Source organism: Mus caroli, chromosome 18 (assembly GCF_900094665.2).
Source record: "Mus caroli chromosome 18, CAROLI_EIJ_v1.1, whole genome shotgun sequence".
In the NCBI taxonomy this organism is placed as follows: Eukaryota; Metazoa; Chordata; class Mammalia; order Rodentia; family Muridae; genus Mus; species Mus caroli.
In genome coordinates this window covers 54,816,004-54,832,319 of record NC_034587.1, presented here as the reverse complement: position 1 = coordinate 54,832,319, position 16,316 = coordinate 54,816,004, and the positions used below count along the sequence as shown (strand labels likewise).

The 16,316-nt window shown below is 42.2% G+C and overlaps 1 protein-coding gene across 2 annotated transcripts in view; it reads left to right on the top strand.

Annotated features, from left to right (window-relative positions):
- Window positions 1-16,316, top strand: part of Fbn2 (fibrillin 2) — a 203,252-nt gene that overhangs the window by 151,384 nt on the left and 35,552 nt on the right. For both annotated transcript variants that reach the window (XM_021150431.1, XM_021150433.1), the window contains exons 35-47: window positions 672-794; window positions 1,636-1,758; window positions 4,339-4,500; window positions 5,211-5,279; window positions 5,743-5,868; window positions 6,906-7,031; window positions 7,592-7,744; window positions 10,137-10,205; window positions 11,494-11,619; window positions 11,748-11,873; window positions 12,377-12,502; window positions 15,036-15,152; window positions 16,113-16,241. In XM_021150431.1, the coding sequence (XP_021006090.1) occupies window positions 672-794; window positions 1,636-1,758; window positions 4,339-4,500; window positions 5,211-5,279; window positions 5,743-5,868; window positions 6,906-7,031; window positions 7,592-7,744; window positions 10,137-10,205; window positions 11,494-11,619; window positions 11,748-11,873; window positions 12,377-12,502; window positions 15,036-15,152; window positions 16,113-16,241 (1,575 nt within the window). The remainder of the gene's footprint in view (window positions 1-671; window positions 795-1,635; window positions 1,759-4,338; window positions 4,501-5,210; window positions 5,280-5,742; window positions 5,869-6,905; window positions 7,032-7,591; window positions 7,745-10,136; window positions 10,206-11,493; window positions 11,620-11,747; window positions 11,874-12,376; window positions 12,503-15,035; window positions 15,153-16,112; window positions 16,242-16,316) is intronic.

Below are 16,316 nucleotides of genomic sequence, written 5' to 3'. Positions count from 1 at the left end.
TTCATGGTATAGGGAGCAGTGTTCTTCTCTAAGTGTTTATAAATGATTTTGTGGTGATAGGTCAGAGTATAAAATAAATTAAAATTTAAAGTATTAAAGACCTTTTACCAATGTACTTAATATTAAGTGTTATGTAATTTCATATTTCAATTTGCCAATTACAAAATGTGTACTATTTGCTTTAATTATGTAGAATCTTTCATTTGTTTTTGCCTTTGAAAACTTCACTCATTTGATGGGTTTGCATTTAATTTGTGTATTTTGCTAATACTGTCTAAGCTAGTTCTTTCTATTTGAGTATATAGTAATCCAGACAGTTATAATATTAGACGTACAGGTCTGGGGTGTAGCTCAGTGATAAAGCACTTGCCTAGCATGTGAGAATCTCTCTGTTAGGTCCTTAACACTGCAGCAGGGGCAAAGTATAAGATACCCACTGGGCCAAAATAGTGCTTGTTTTATCCCTTTCTTATCCTATGCATAAGATATATTTACAATTTATACTATTTATCTAAGGAAAAAACAACAGAGAAAAGTGTTACTTCTTATAAATATCCAAGAACTTAGAAAATGCATTGTTACATATCAAAATCTTTAAATATCTTTGTAAACCAGTGGTGACCTTACCTTATTTTTTCCTTTTCTTCTTTTTCTTTCTTTTTTGTCTTCAGATATTGATGAATGCTCCTTCCAAAATATCTGTGTCTTTGGAACCTGTAACAACTTGCCCGGGATGTTTCACTGTATCTGCGATGATGGTTATGAACTGGACAGGACAGGAGGAAACTGTACAGGTGACGACAGCCAGGATCAACTGCGTTTCATTGCTTGGCACCAGTACTCCATGCTAAACATATAAACTCCTCAGAGTTTTCCGGAAACATCTGTACATTAGGCTGTGCATGTGTCCAAAAGAGAAAAGTACACTCTGGTATATTCACCTTCTACACTGAAACGCATTTGTGTTTAGATAAGCAGCTTCATTATTTAAAACAAAAACAGTAACCACATATGTGTGTATGTGAATTTGTACGTATATATCACATTTCTTATTTTTTTTATAAAATTTACTATAAACAACCTGCAGTTAAAAGTCATCACATACCAAAATTAACTAGGACCATGGTCTGTGCCTCTCAGTGAACTTCTATATGGGCTGAATAGTGATTCTGGACCTGTGGAGCAATTAAATTTCTTCCTCAGAATTGCAACTTTTAGTTATCGGTTATATATTAGGATATTAAATGACATTGTTGAAAATATCATAATTTTCTATGAGTTCCAGGACTTTCTACATAGTGAATTTCAAGTGAGCCAGGACTATATAGTATAATACTGTTGTCTCCTGCCTCCCTACATTCTGCAAACACACACACACACACACACACAGAGACAGAGACAGACAGAGACAGAGACAGAGAGACAGAGACAGAGAGACAGAGATGCACCAAGCATCCATTAAATCCTTACCATTGCAGAACCTATTTTGTGTTTAGGATGAATCTTAGTCTTCAGTTAGCTGGGTCCTTCACAGTGACCTTTAGTTATGTGGGAAAGAGGTCCACTCAGTTTCTTGGAATAGCACTTTGTCTATGGAAGTAAAGATGTTAACACAGGCATCTGGAATGTTCACAGATATTGATGAGTGTGCAGACCCCATAAACTGTGTCAATGGCCTATGTGTGAACACGCCTGGTCGCTATGAGTGTAACTGCCCGCCTGACTTCCAGCTGAACCCCACTGGCGTGGGTTGCGTTGGTAAGTGAAAGCTAAGTGAAATAAATAGAATCACATAAAGTTGAATATTTCAACTCTCGACAATGAACTATAATAGGACAATTTGAGTGCAAAACCAAGAAAGGAGGTAGTAAATATCTGCATGAGTAGTGACTAAGTCCTTACTAAAATAATCAATGAGTTTTTTCAGTATAGATTTGCTCTTCTATAAACTCTATTTTAAAAACTATTTTAAAACATTAAAAAGGATCAGCTGAATGCAGATAATAAACAACAATGACCTTAACTTCTGAAGAACCTACAAACCATAAATTTGTCTGGCTTCATATGCCGAAGATATTAACACACTGACTCTTTGACAGATGTGGGTAAGATTTGTGGTGATACAGATTAAGAAACCAATTTAATAAACTGTACAGATGTTTTTAAATGCAATCCAAGCCATCAAGAAGCTGAGGCAGGAGGATTGTGTATTAGAGTCTAGCCTATGCTGCAGGATATAACCTCATCTCAAAACAAACAAGAATTATAAACACTTGGATATCATAGAATTCATGCACAGTTTGTCCAAAGAGCAAGCATGCTTAGACACTAAATCTCAGATACGTGACAACAATGTAATTTACTGAAATTTTTAATGGACACATTAAAAACCGTGTTTTATGAGAGCACATACAGAAGCTACTGTCAGGTCATTGGAGTTGTCCAGGAGGAAAAGAAAATCAGGAATGGAGAATGAAGATTTGAAAGGGGGAAAGAGAAAGGAAGGGATGTCGAATGAATTCAAACCTAATAGGGGAGGGACTATGAGTTAACTTGGGTCTCTGTACCCAAGATTTGGCAACCGAAAAAAATTGAAGTATAACCATGAGAAGCAGCCAGATGGCTGTGCTGTGTTCAGCCAGAAGTGAAAGGTACTTTGTGGACTCATAAAAACTTTCAAAATACTCTGGTTGGGATGAGACCTCAGGGCGGGGGGTGGCCTGGCCCAGAACCGTTCTTCTGAAGAATTACCTTGGCTACAAAGGCAAAAACAGATTGGACTTGGGCCAAAGATGAAAGCTGAGATACGAGTTGGGAAACCATTGCAATCATCTAGGTTTAGAAAGAATGCTGATAGGGGAATTCAGGCTAAGGGGGAAAGGCAGCGGTGACGTCAGTCGTCACATGCATCTTGAAGATAAAGTTAGCAAGCCTTATTATTACTTATTATTCCTGGTGTAAAGGGTTAGAAATGGCAGCAAGGCTGGACAGCTGAAAAAAAAAAATGGGAAGCTCCATCGCTTGAAAACTGCTAAGACAGGGGGAGAAGTAGAACAGAGGGCGGAGTGTCCAGTTTGGTTGTTGGGTGTGTTGACTTGGAAATAACTAGTAAAGAAATAAGCAGAAAGGTTTAGAACTCAGAAGAAAGGTGAGAGAATTTTGAACTTGAGGTCATGGGTGGGATTGGGGGGGAGTACCATCTATTTTTATTAATTATTAGGATTTATTTCATTTACATTTCCAATGCTATCCCAAAAGTCCCCACACCCTCCCACACCCAATCTCCTACCCACCCACTCCCACCTCTTGGCCCTGGTGTTCCCCTGTACTGAGACAGATAAAGTCTGCACGACCAATGGGCCTCTCTTTCCACTGATGGCCTACCAGGCCATCTTCTGATACATAAGCAGCTAGAGACACGAGCTCTGGGGGGTACTGGTTAGTTCATAATGTTGTTTCACCTATAGGGTTGCAGATCCCTTTAGCTCCTTGGGTACTTCCTCTAGTTCCTCCAGTGGGGGCCCTGTGATCCATCCAATAGCTGACTGTGAGCATCCACTTCTGTGTTTGCTGGGCCCCAGCATAGTCTCACAAGAGACAGCTATATCAGGATCCTTTCAGCAAAATCTTGCTAGTGTGTGCAATGGTGGCAGCATTTGGAGGCTGATTATGGGATGGATCCCCGGGTATGGCATCTCTAGATGGTCCATCCTTTCATCTCAGCTCCAAACACTGTCTCTGTAGCTCCTTCCATGGGTGCCTTGCTCCCAATTCCAAGAAGAGGAGCACCATCTAAAGCCAGGGGTCAAGATGGTAACTGTAAATAGAGACAGGCAGTCTTCAGAGAGATGTAGTTTGACAGACTCTGAACAATCTGCAACTGTTGCAGTGAATAAAATAAAACCATTGGAAGGGGTGGGTGAAAGGGCAGACTGAGATTGTTAACATGTTACGGAATTTGTATGTCTCTGAGGTGTGCCACCACTTCTTCACAAACTCATGAGGCAGATTAGTAGCACCCCAGTTTCTCTTCTGTTCACACTACTTGAATTGTCCAGAGGGCCCCTAAATAAGAACTGTCTCACTATCTTGTTTATGACACAAATATACAGAAATCGTTCTGTTGTTTCTAGTGACCACTGCTCCCCATCTTTTACAGTTGACTTGATCTTGTGAGGTTTAAAAGCTGAAGTTTATAGCAAAAGATTGTATTGTGCTAAGAATTAGGATGTACCTTCCCTGTCAACGTACAAAATCTTGAACCTGGTCCTTTAAATGCCTTCCTGAGAATTTCTCCGCACAGTGGGGACCACTTTAAGCTCTTCTGTTGCTCTGCAGACAACCGCGTGGGCAACTGTTACCTGAAGTTTGGTCCTCGAGGAGATGGGAGTCTGTCCTGCAACACAGAGGTCGGGGTAGGCGTCAGTCGCTCCTCCTGCTGCTGCTCCCTGGGGAAGGCCTGGGGAAACCCCTGCGAGACATGCCCTCCTGTAAACAGCAGTAAGTATGGAACAGAAAGGAAGGAAAACACTTCTGTTCTTGTTCCGGGATCTAGAAACAAGTTGCTATTATATTCCTGGACTGTGGGCAGCAGGAGGAGTGGCCTTGGACTGTTGTCAATGGTTATGCTGAAATCCGCCAAGAGTGTTTTATAGAAAAGGAATTTCAGTTCTGTCCTTCCTATATTTTTTTCCTATCGTGTCTCTCTTTAAAAAAAAAAAATCATCTCAACCACAAAGCAGTCTGAATGGTCATAATATGGAATATGCATGGGACCACAGATGAAGGCTGTCCCCAGTCCTTCTTGGAGGTTGCTTGTTCAAGTTCATAAGTGGAGGGTATCCTGAAGTCAGTCACGGAGCACTTTAAAAGAAAACATGTGTTCTGATATGTACATAACCCAGACCTTTGTACCATAGAATCCTGGCATTTTTTTTATTTACTTGCCAAAATATTTGTGATATGAATTATCTAAAAGGAAGTGTTTTCTTTAAAAAAAAAACTAAACAAACATGGCTTTTGTTATCCTACTGCGAGTCACTGAAGTAATGATATTTTGGGATAAAATGTGATATACATTATTGAAAATGCGTTTAAAAGGACACAGGAAAATGCAGACACCCCTGAGGCTGTGTGATTTGAGCTTGGCACTGTCTCAACCGCCAGGATCCAGGGATCAAACCGCTTGCTTGCTTTCCATTGTTTTGCAGCTGAGTATTATACCCTGTGTCCTGGAGGCGAAGGCTTTAGACCCAACCCCATCACAATCATCTTAGAAGGTAAGCCCATCGCCAGATGTCATGTAGGCTTAAATAAGCTAAATAAATAGCCTAGTTAGAGGGAAGCTGGGACCTGGGACGAAAGTCAGTGTGAAGCCTTGCCAGAAGAATTCATGGGCAGAACTGCAGGTAGGCAGTCTGTCGCACACATGCTATGCAACAGTTTTACCAAGAAGTAGCCATCCATTCCCTGCATCTGGTGTTCAGTTGTTGTGCAGAGAAACCCTTGTTACATTGTTCCCAGCAAATTACTGACAGCTTGCTTCCATTACTCTCCCCAGAAAACAGCAGGCCTGCAAAAAAAAGGCAAGAAAATCACAGTCAGAATAAACCCAGAACCTAACGGCATTCGTTCCTTTAGGTGCACAGATGTCTGGGTCCATATGAGATGTCATGTTTGAAAGCTGCAATATTGACTCTTTGGTCATGATTTTTATCATTAATGGGTTGTCTCCTCTTGTAGACATTGATGAATGTCAAGAGTTACCAGGGCTCTGCCAGGGTGGAAACTGTATCAACACTTTTGGGAGTTTCCAGTGTGAGTGCCCACAGGGTTACTACCTCAGCGAGGAAACCCGCATCTGTGAAGGTGAGGAAGCCTGGGATGTTCCCTACTGTCCTGCATCCTTCATCCTGCAGGAGGGGTCTTTTGAGACTGTTAATAGCTTTTTTTTTTCTTTTTGGAGCAATGCTGTTCATTTGTATAGTGATAAATCCAACTTGCAATGATTTCTCAAAAATCTTTTCTGAGTAAAATGATTGATGAACCATAAATGGAAAACAGAATTGCAATATGAAGGTGGTGAACACTGATACTTTTAAGTAGGAACAGGCAAACTTCAATGTGACTGTAAGTTAATATTAGTTGATACTTTCTGAATGTCAGATATAATAATTTCTGAATGACGGATATAATATAAAGAAGTTGGGATGTCATACAGATTCTTTTCCCCCCTCCCCCCACCAGCTCTTGTCACATACCAGTTATAGTTTTATTTTTAGGTGACTGTTATTGTTTCAAGTTCTGGCTGGAGGTGTAGCATCAGTGTTTGTGTGGGATGAGGTGTTGCCTCTAGAGCTGAACATTAAGAATATACCATTATTACATCAGTTACAGCCGTTAGTTTTGAACTTGTTGGTGAAATGCATCTGAAAGAAATGTGACTTAATAAGAAAAAGAACCACTAGTTAGCCTGCAATGAGAACCTGTGAGAGGCTTCTAATTTGAAAGGAGGGTCTCATAGCCTGCATTCAGTTGAAAGTTGCTGTTAAAATTTAATTCGAATGGCATGGGGGGGGGTACAGACTTCAAAGAAATTCCTCTTGGAGAATGTGAATTTCCACAAATGTATACAGGCATGAGGCAAATTTGGTTTTGCCTCTTTAGTCTATTTTTGTAATTCATAGATTTTTAGGGTTAGGAGCTTTTTGGTTTTTTTCTTTTTTCTTTTCCTTAAATGTGGTTTTGTAAATGTAAACACGTCATTTGGTTTTGTTTTTTTTTTTTTTTTAATTTCTGAATCTTATAAACGTGAAACTAGAAAATCACTTGGGATCGACTTAGTAAGCTATGCTATATAAATTCATAGAGCAATCTTAACTCCTGGACATTGTTGCCTGTTGTAGATATCGACGAGTGCTTTGCCCATCCCGGCGTCTGTGGACCTGGCACCTGCTACAACACCCTGGGAAATTACACTTGCATTTGCCCGCCTGAGTACATGCAAGTCAATGGAGGACATAACTGTATGGGTCAGTAGCCCTCACTGAGATTAACAACCCGAGTCAAGGTTGCTGGCTTTGTACCCGCGGCACTTCTGTTCTCAGATTTGCTGGTCCAGAAAGTTTGGAAACTAAATCTTTATGAGTGGGGAAGTATTTCAGAGTCCTATGAACTGCTGCTCTGTAAATCCAAGATTTAAGGGAGAAAAAAAAATATCAAGCATTAAAGAGTTACAGATCTTAGAAAATTCCGATTGTCTATGTTTGTAAAAATGCATCTGTATAGATGAGAGGGCATTTAAATGTCAACAGTTACCTCTTTATTTTTTCAGTTCAATTAATTAATGAATTTTTTTTTCAATTAAGTGGATATTGTAGTAGAGAAGGGAATACATGACACAATATTGTCACCTGTAGAAAATTATCCATAAAATGCCTTGCCTAAAAGCAGGACATGTCCCATTTGAAAACAATGAGCGAGATAGATGTTTTTCCAGAATTGTGTCACTCATGAAAGCCGGCTGAGAACGAGCTGGCTAACCGCGGCTCACTGCTCTGGCCGCCTCACTGACTGATCTCTCTCCGTGTAGACATGAGGAAAAGCTTCTGCTACCGAAGCTATAATGGGACCACGTGTGAAAACGAGCTGCCTTTTAACGTGACAAAGAGGATGTGCTGCTGCACGTACAATGTCGGCAAAGCCTGGAACAAACCTTGTGAGCCATGCCCAACGCCAGGGACAGGTAAGCACTGCAGCTCAGGCTCTGGGAGAGGTTTTGTCAGTGATACACTGTCACAGTGGGTATGTACTCCATGCCCAATGGCAAGGACAGGTAGGCACAGCTCAGGCTCTGCTGAAGGCTTTGTCAGTGATACACTGTAACAGTGGGTGCATACTGTAGCCAGAGATGCTCAATCCCAGAGATATCTAAAAAGCTTGATTTCCCAAATGACATGACCCACTTTGGGAACCAAGCAGTAACTTCTGAGACATGTCCCATAATGTCCAAATCTTGAAAAGAGGCATTGTTGTTGGAGTTTATAGCCTTTCTCAATTTACAATTATTATCAAACAAGACTGGCCATTCCTTCCTTCATCCATCCATTCATCAAATGAATTTATTGAGAAACTACTATTTGTCACTGTGTTCAGCATAGAAAGTATAATATTTTGGCAAAGTAACTTAAAAGTTACTAACTTCAATAATAGTTGTTTAAATTAAATCTTGAAACATAGATTAAGAAGTATTTGTTAATGAACTTTGCTTGAGAAGTATATAAAAAAAGTATTTCATAAATAAGTTGCATAGAACATCTTGTTAATGCGTTCGTTGTGCAGTTTTCCATACAACACACAGGAACCCTTTACAAGACCACAATTTTAAAATTATTTTTATTATTGTATGCGCATGGGTATTTTCCTTTATGAATTTCTGTGCCTGGTACCTACAGAGGCCAGAAGGGGGCATTGAATCTCCAAGAACTGGAGTTATAGATAATTGTGATATGCCACGGGGGTGCTGGGAACTGAAGGCAGGAGGACAGACAGTGTCCTTTGCCACTAAGGCCTGTCTCCAGCCCAGCATGGGGGGGATCTTTTATAGCACAAATTCCATTGAAATAAAAGGTGAGCCACCACGAAGACCAGACTAGCAACCACTTGCCTTTTAATTACTCTCCATATAGACCTCATGTGACCTAGGGAATGGTCATTTTTCATAGTCATAGACCCCTGAAGTTGAGCGGAGAGGACAGATGAGAAGCTGACTGTGCATGTGTCACCAAATACTGACATGGCATTCATTCAAGCACTTCAGTTATAAGGATGCTAACATAAGCTCAAGGAGAGAGGTGTGGACAACTTTTCTTTTTTTTGTCACTGTGACAAAAAACCTGAGGGACCCTTCTTAGGGATGACAGATTTATTTTGGCTCATGGTTTCTGAAAGTCACCATCCTGCGGGCAAAAGCCAAACAGAGCAGTTTACTCCAGAGTAGCAGAAGCTTAAAGCACCAGCTTGTGTACAGGGTGTAGACCAGGGGGCAGAGGACAAAGGCAGGAGCCAGAAGCAGGTGTGACCGTGACCCCTAAAGACAACCCCTCCTGGATGTCTTCCACCTAATATGCCCAACCTCTGAATGCTCCACATACAATTTATACAATATACAATTTATCTTTTTAATATACAATTATCGATAAACCATGCATTTAAAAGGGCTGTGACTGCACAAGGCACAGATGTGTGGGAAAGGTTTTGCAATGGAGACACAGGCCAGAGATGACCCATGAATGTCTTCTTCTTCCTTTTTAAACATCCCTACCTGCTGGAATATGAAATTTGAGAAATAAAAGGAACAATTTGTCATGAGATGAAATATAAGGCTGTAAGGGTTATTCTTACCTAACATTCACCAAATCAACAAAAACTGAAAGGGACAGTGACTCGTTGGAGCAAAATGTTTTCAGTGGCTACGATACACATGTGCACAACTCCACAGACTATAGTGGTAAAAAATGGCTATGACATGTGATTCTAAGTGCCATCGATATGAGATTTGCTCAGTTCAGTGATTTCTAATAGACTAGTCACTTTCAGGTCAGTCTGTCTATCTATCTATCTGGCTAGCTATTTACCTACCTTCCTACCTACCTAGCATGGCTCGCCCATGGAGTAGCCCCTCCCTGCTACTATTGTTGATCTCAGCTTCTAGAGGAATTATCAGAAAGTAAATCCCCTGCTTGGATTGCCCAAGTCTCAGGTCAGGTCTTTGATGTACATAGAGACTAGGCTCCCAAACCTAAGCCCTTCATTTCCTTTCACTGAAAAAAAAGTGACATTTATTTTCCTAAACCAGTAATCATGGACTTTAGACTTAGGGAGCTTTATAACTGAGAAGGGTAAGGGTGCCTGCACTTCCTCTCATGGAACACGGATGGGCAAGAGAAGGCTAAACACACCCATCAAAGCTGCCTCTGCAAGGAGGGGAAATGCCCCTTCCCTACTCACTCTTCAAATGCTTGGCCTGGAGCTTTACATCCAAGCTGCTGTTTTAAGACCGGCTGTGAATAATATAGCACTGTTCTTGTTGGTGAAAATAATGGCATAAAGGTATTTTAAATGTGTCTGTTCCACAGCTGACTTTAAGACTATATGTGGAAATATTCCTGGATTCACCTTTGACATTCACACAGGAAAAGCTGTTGGTAAGTTTGTCCCCATTGTATTTGGGAATGTACATATATACATATGTAAACGTATTCATATATATCATATTTTGTACTCATATGTCTCAATTCAATAGTACTCCAAATATCAAATGATCTGGACTCCAGGCTAATGTGCTTAGTTAATAAACCGAGCAACAATGCTTACATTACGTTGACCAAGTGTTAATAAAATTGTTATATTCTATCAGCATAGCCTAGCAATTAAATTATAATTACTTTGCAACCTCAAGATTCCATGCATACCACACATAAAAATGTGAATTTCCTTGTCATGCATATTGTTTTACATGGTTAAATAATCCACCTCATTTTGTGTATGGAGGCATGAATGTGCCATATGTATATATGTGTGGTTACATACGTGCATGTGTGTCAGTATTTATTAAAAGCCAGAGACTGGCATCTCATGCCTTCCCTTGTCTCTCTCTACACTATTTTCTGAAACAGGCTCTCTCACTAAATCTAAAGATCCCTTATTCAGCCTGGGAAACTGGCCAGGAACTCCAGGGATCTACCCTCTCTGACCCTCCCCATCACAGCCCTGGGATTACAGATAAAAGCCCGTGTGTCCAACATTTATATGGATGCTAGGGATCTGAAGCCAGGGCCCTCTGCTTCTGTGGCAAGCTCTCACAGACCGAACCACCTCTCCAGCTCCACACGTTATTTTAATTACTAGTTAGTCTTTTCAAAAGTAGAGCTTAAGGTTGCAGTATATTTTTATACCATCCCCTTTGTTTGATCTCATTTGAATATACAGAATTCCTTTTCAGATAAATTACTTCCATCTGAATGGACTTCAGTTGCTAATTCTAGGTTTTTTTTCTTCATAGCTTAAGCAATATGGTTTTAAGTCTCTCTGAAGGAATATACTTGAGCAAGTGTATAACGAAATATATCAACTTAAGGAAACATAGCTTTATCAGAGGATTGACAGCTATCTGGGTGACCTGATAGAACTTGTGGTTGGGGCTCAATGTCCCCAACCAGGGCAAGAGGTTCACTTGCCTTATTGCCCACTAAGGTCACTTGCTGTGTTTTACAAACCATCTTTACTGTTCTAAAGCTCTTTCGGGAAACTAACCGCTCTGTGGTCTCTAGTTCTTCAGAAACCACAAGACTGTTTATGCCAGTTTGTATTTGACTTGAACAGAGAGTGCGTATTTTCACTTCAGGCTACACATAGCATCATCCTTACGGGGTAAGGTGGTAAGGACAGGTAGCAGAGAACCACATGTATTTTACCTAATCCGTTCCATTTCAGACATTGACGAGTGTAAAGAGATTCCGGGCATCTGTGCAAACGGTGTGTGCATTAACCAGATCGGTAGCTTCCGCTGCGAATGCCCGACAGGCTTCAGCTACAACGACCTGCTCTTAGTCTGTGAAGGTAATCTGAGAAAATTACGGCTTCTAGGAGGGCATCTGGTTTTGTGTTTAAGAGCTGAGGACATGAATGTGACCCCCCACCCAAAGTGATAGTGAATAGCTGTTTATCTGGACCTGTCGCTCTTGCAGACATCGACGAGTGTAGCAACGGCGACAATCTGTGCCAACGCAACGCAGACTGTATCAACAGCCCTGGCAGCTACCGCTGCGAGTGTGCGGCCGGCTTCAAACTCTCCCCCAACGGGGCCTGTGTAGGTAAGCAAGAGGCCGGCGGTCACCAACCACAGCCCACCGTGAGGTCCCCTGCTCTCAAAGGGCTCCTTTGCTTCCTCTCCACAGCATACTCTCAGGATGACTTTAGAAGGACTGTCTAACTCTATCTATCTGTCATGCTGAAAGGCTCCCACCGTAACTTTCAGATTAGTGTGTTGAGAAAAGAGATTGCTTCGGTGGATTTCTCTGGTAGAAAATAGAATCTTTGAGGTCCCAGTCAACCTACAAAACTTGCATGACTGGAAAGGGGGGGGCTGTGGATTCTTGAAAGGCTTGCTTATTTTCAGTCAGCTATTGTTCTGGTTCATTCTCAGCCTGTCTATAATAATTAATAGCAGGTTAGAGAAATGCTCTGTGCAAAACAAAGGAATCTTAATAAAACTCAGATATGTATAACATGTGTCCCTTTCTTTCTTTCTTTCTTTCTTTCTTTCTTTCTTTCTTTCTCTCTTTTTTATTTTTTATTTTTTATTTTTCTGTTTTAGATCGCAATGAATGCTTGGAAATTCCTAATGTTTGCAGTCATGGGTTGTGTGTTGATTTGCAAGGGAGTTACCAGTGTATCTGCAACAATGGCTTTAAGGCTTCTCAAGACCAGACCATGTGCATGGGTAAGAAGGGTGCTCTGGCCCAGGGAGTGACGTGAGGCTGGGACTTAAGGGCAGATGATGACACCATCACATGACCCCAGCCACGAAGACGTCTCTGCCATGCTAAACAGTTTAAGGCTTTGATGTAAAACTGGCAAGCAGAGACAATACCACAGTAGGTTCTCAAAATGCTCAGCAAGTCTCAGCATTTTGCTCCTGAAGTTCCTATGAGATGATGTGCATTCAGGCACACTTGGGGCTAAGTGGAAATCACTCACACAGCATATTTTGGAGTGCAAACGAGGAGAAAGGGTGACCCTACTAACATAAGCACCATGCAAATACACATTCTTTTTATTGAGAATATAGCTTAGGACTTAACAGCACCAGTTTCAGCTTTAACTCTTAACATGATTGCAGAAGTGAATATAACCAGCGTCTTTAAAATGGATTCCCATTAGCCAACATAGCGGCTAGATAAGGAAATGCTCACAGTCAGCTATTGAATAGATCACAGGGCCCCCAGTGGAGGAGCTAGAGAAAGTACCCAAGGAGCTGAGGGGATCTGCAACCCTATAGGTGGAACAACAATATGAACTAACCAGTACCTCCTGGAACTCTGTCTCTAGCTGCATATGTATCAGGAGATGGTCTAGTCAGCCATCAGTGGAAAGAGAGGCCCATTGGTTGTGCAAACTTTATATGCCTCAGTACAGGGGAATGCCAGGGCCAAGAAGTGGGAGTGGGTGGGTGGGGTAGTGGGTAGGGGAGGGTGTAGGGGACTTTTGGGATAGCATTGGAAATGTAAATGAAATAATACCTAATTTAAATTTAAAAAAAAAAAAAAAGGAAATCAGAGTGGGGCTTAGGTTGTTTACAAAGGCACATACATGGTAGAGGGCAGAAGGGTGCCCTGAAGCTGGGACTGCCAGAATGTCCCAACTCTGATGTCAGTAGGGGGCTGGGCCTCTGCCAGAGTTCCTCTCTGTGCTTCATATTTGAAAGAGGAAAATTGAATTTAAAATTTGCTTATTCAGATGTAGCACACTCTCTGTGTGGGAAGGCCAAGGCTGTGTACCCAATCTTTGGGGATTCTAGATGCTTGCTAAGTGAGTGTGAAAGCTGGGCTTCAGTAGTGTGGAAGCGGTCCCTTCATGAAGTATCTGTGCAATGAGGAGCAGCTGGGGAAAGCCTCAGTTTACCCACTGCTCCCTGAGTGTACCGTCCCACCATGGGCTGCCCCAGAGTGATGGGGAAATCTCTAACTGGTGCCTGTGCGGAGGCTATCACAAGTTCCCGTCCCCTGTCCATGCACATTGTGGGAATGCTTGCTTTTACAAGAGACACGGGGGACTCCATCTGTGCTCTTGCAGAGAGTATAATCTGCGCCCCCGTCCCCAGATCCGTGATATTTATGACTCAGAAATTCATATGGGAAAAAAAAGCTGCCCTAGTGTTAGCAGTTCTTCCATGATAAAAGTCAGTCAGATCCTCAGACCTCTGGGACATAGCTCTCCTTCTAAAGAGCTGTGTCTGCTCCTTGTACGGTGGCTCTTTGCAAGGCTGGCCTCCCAGCTCAAAGGCCTTAAAGGAACTCTTTGCCAGTCCAAGAATGACCATCACAGCTCTGGCAGACCTTGTCCTTCCTGATTCACTCTGCCTTGCTAAATAAATGAATAAATAAATAAGAGTTAGATTGCATTTCTAAAGGTACCCACCAAGGTCTGTTCCCTTACTTGGCCACATCCTCCACCTGAGACTGACTACCAAGGTCTAGCTTTCTAAGTACTGAAGTCAAGCAATCAAATGACCACTTTGAGCTGCCCTAATTAGCATTCCCAATCAAAATGAATCCTAACATGGGTTTCGCCTTCAACTTTTATAAACCACCAACCACCATTGGGCCATGGCTGTCTCCTCTCCATCAAGAGGAGTCCTTTGTCCCCCTCCCGGACAAATACCCCTGTCCCCTCTCCCTCACTTCCTTCCCCTTCTTCTTTGTTTTCTATCTCCTGTCTTTGTCCCTTATTCCACAACCTTTTTCCCTCTGGGGCACATAAGTCTCCTTTGTGCTGAGAACTTGGTTTTGGGGGTATCCTGTGCTGAAACCGATCCTTTCAAGCCCTCTGCCTCCTGTCTGGGATAACCTTGCTAACTGTTCATGCCAGGAATTTTGGAAAGCTTATGATTAATTCTAAATGAACTCCTTGGATTTCACTATTTCATCAAAGGGGCTAAAGTTTTCCTTCTGAAATTAAGATATATAAATTCTTTAATAAGTGTTAAGAATGTTTTGCTATTTGACAAGCAAGCCCGCTCTCTGCAACATCTCTGCCGGTGGCACGCCTCTCCGCCCTCTGTTGCTGAGAATTGTACTGACCGATAGGGAATTAAATTTCTCCTTCGTAAATACATAAGTTTGATTTGTGCCCCCCTTTTCACGTTCTTATTTTTATTAAGTAAGCTTGGGTCCCTAGCACTCTCCTTAGAGCGGGCAAGAAGACGTTAGAGGTGCATGCCTGGTTCTAGGTAAAAGCTGAGTTCTTCTTGGTAGATGTCGACGAGTGTGAGCGGCACCCGTGCGGAAACGGGACTTGTAAGAACACTGTGGGATCCTACAACTGTCTGTGTTACCCTGGGTTCGAGCTCACTCACAACAACGATTGCCTAGGTAAGTCTTTCTGTCTGTCTGTCCTCGGACCTCCTTTACCCCTACAGAATGTACCGAAATAAAAAAATACATAAATAAAACCAAGAGCACGGGTGACTTTTGTTGCTAAACTTGCACGTGTGCCAGGAAATAGGCAAAGCCACTGCGAACCCCCCAGTTGCCCTCAGTGGGCCGTGTACTGCTTCCAGCCCTTTCTTACAAATCCAGTCTATCAGGGTGAAAGGTCACTGAGATGCCTGTAAGTGGATCAGGACTGATTTATAGTTTAGGCTCTCTGTCCCCTCTTGGTGAGACAGAGAGAGGGACCCTCTCTTATCCCCGTGTTACACCTCACAAGTTGTATGACTTCATTCCTAATCCACACTTGAACCCCTGCAGATTTCTACATACACAGGTCTGTGTCTTAAAATGTCCTTGTCCATCAGCTTCAAAAGCCTGTATGCCTTTCCCCACCCCACCCCCCCAAAAATGCACAGCAAACAGGTTTTGAGATGAACCCTCAAACTGCAGTGGTGCCTGGTACAGGGTTTCAGCTTTTTCCTCACAACCACATACAATTAGGACATGGGAACTGATGCTGGAGAGGTCCCCACAAGGAGGTGGAGCAAAGATAAGAAAAAGGGTAACAATGGTCTATTCCCTTTGTCATTTGTGTACAATCCTTATGTACAGGTAAAGGAGTTGGGTTATATCCCATAGTCCTTTCTCCTCTGCCAAAAGAAATACTCTCCAACTGGGGAAAAAAAAGAAAGACTCACCTTTAACCCGTAAAACTTTACCTGTTCATAAATGTCTAAATTATAGCTCCCGCCCTTGAAAAAAATGAGGAGGCCCTCAGTGTTCCCGATAGGGATAATGTGTGCCGTTTTCTTTTCTGTTATTAGAGTACAGTGTAGACCTTTTGTAAGGGTGTGTCGACACGCTCCCCACTGAAGCACTGACCCCTCTTTTGCTTTGCAGACATAGACGAGTGCAGCTCGTTTTTTGGCCAGGTGTGCAGAAACGGACGGTGCTTCAATGAAATCGGCTCCTTCAAGTGCCTGTGCAACGAGGGTTACGAACTGACTCCAGACGGCAAAAACTGTATCGGTAAGAAACTGGTGGCACACGCCTTTAATCCCAGCACTTAGGAGGCAGAGGCAGGCAGATTTCTGAGTTCGAGGC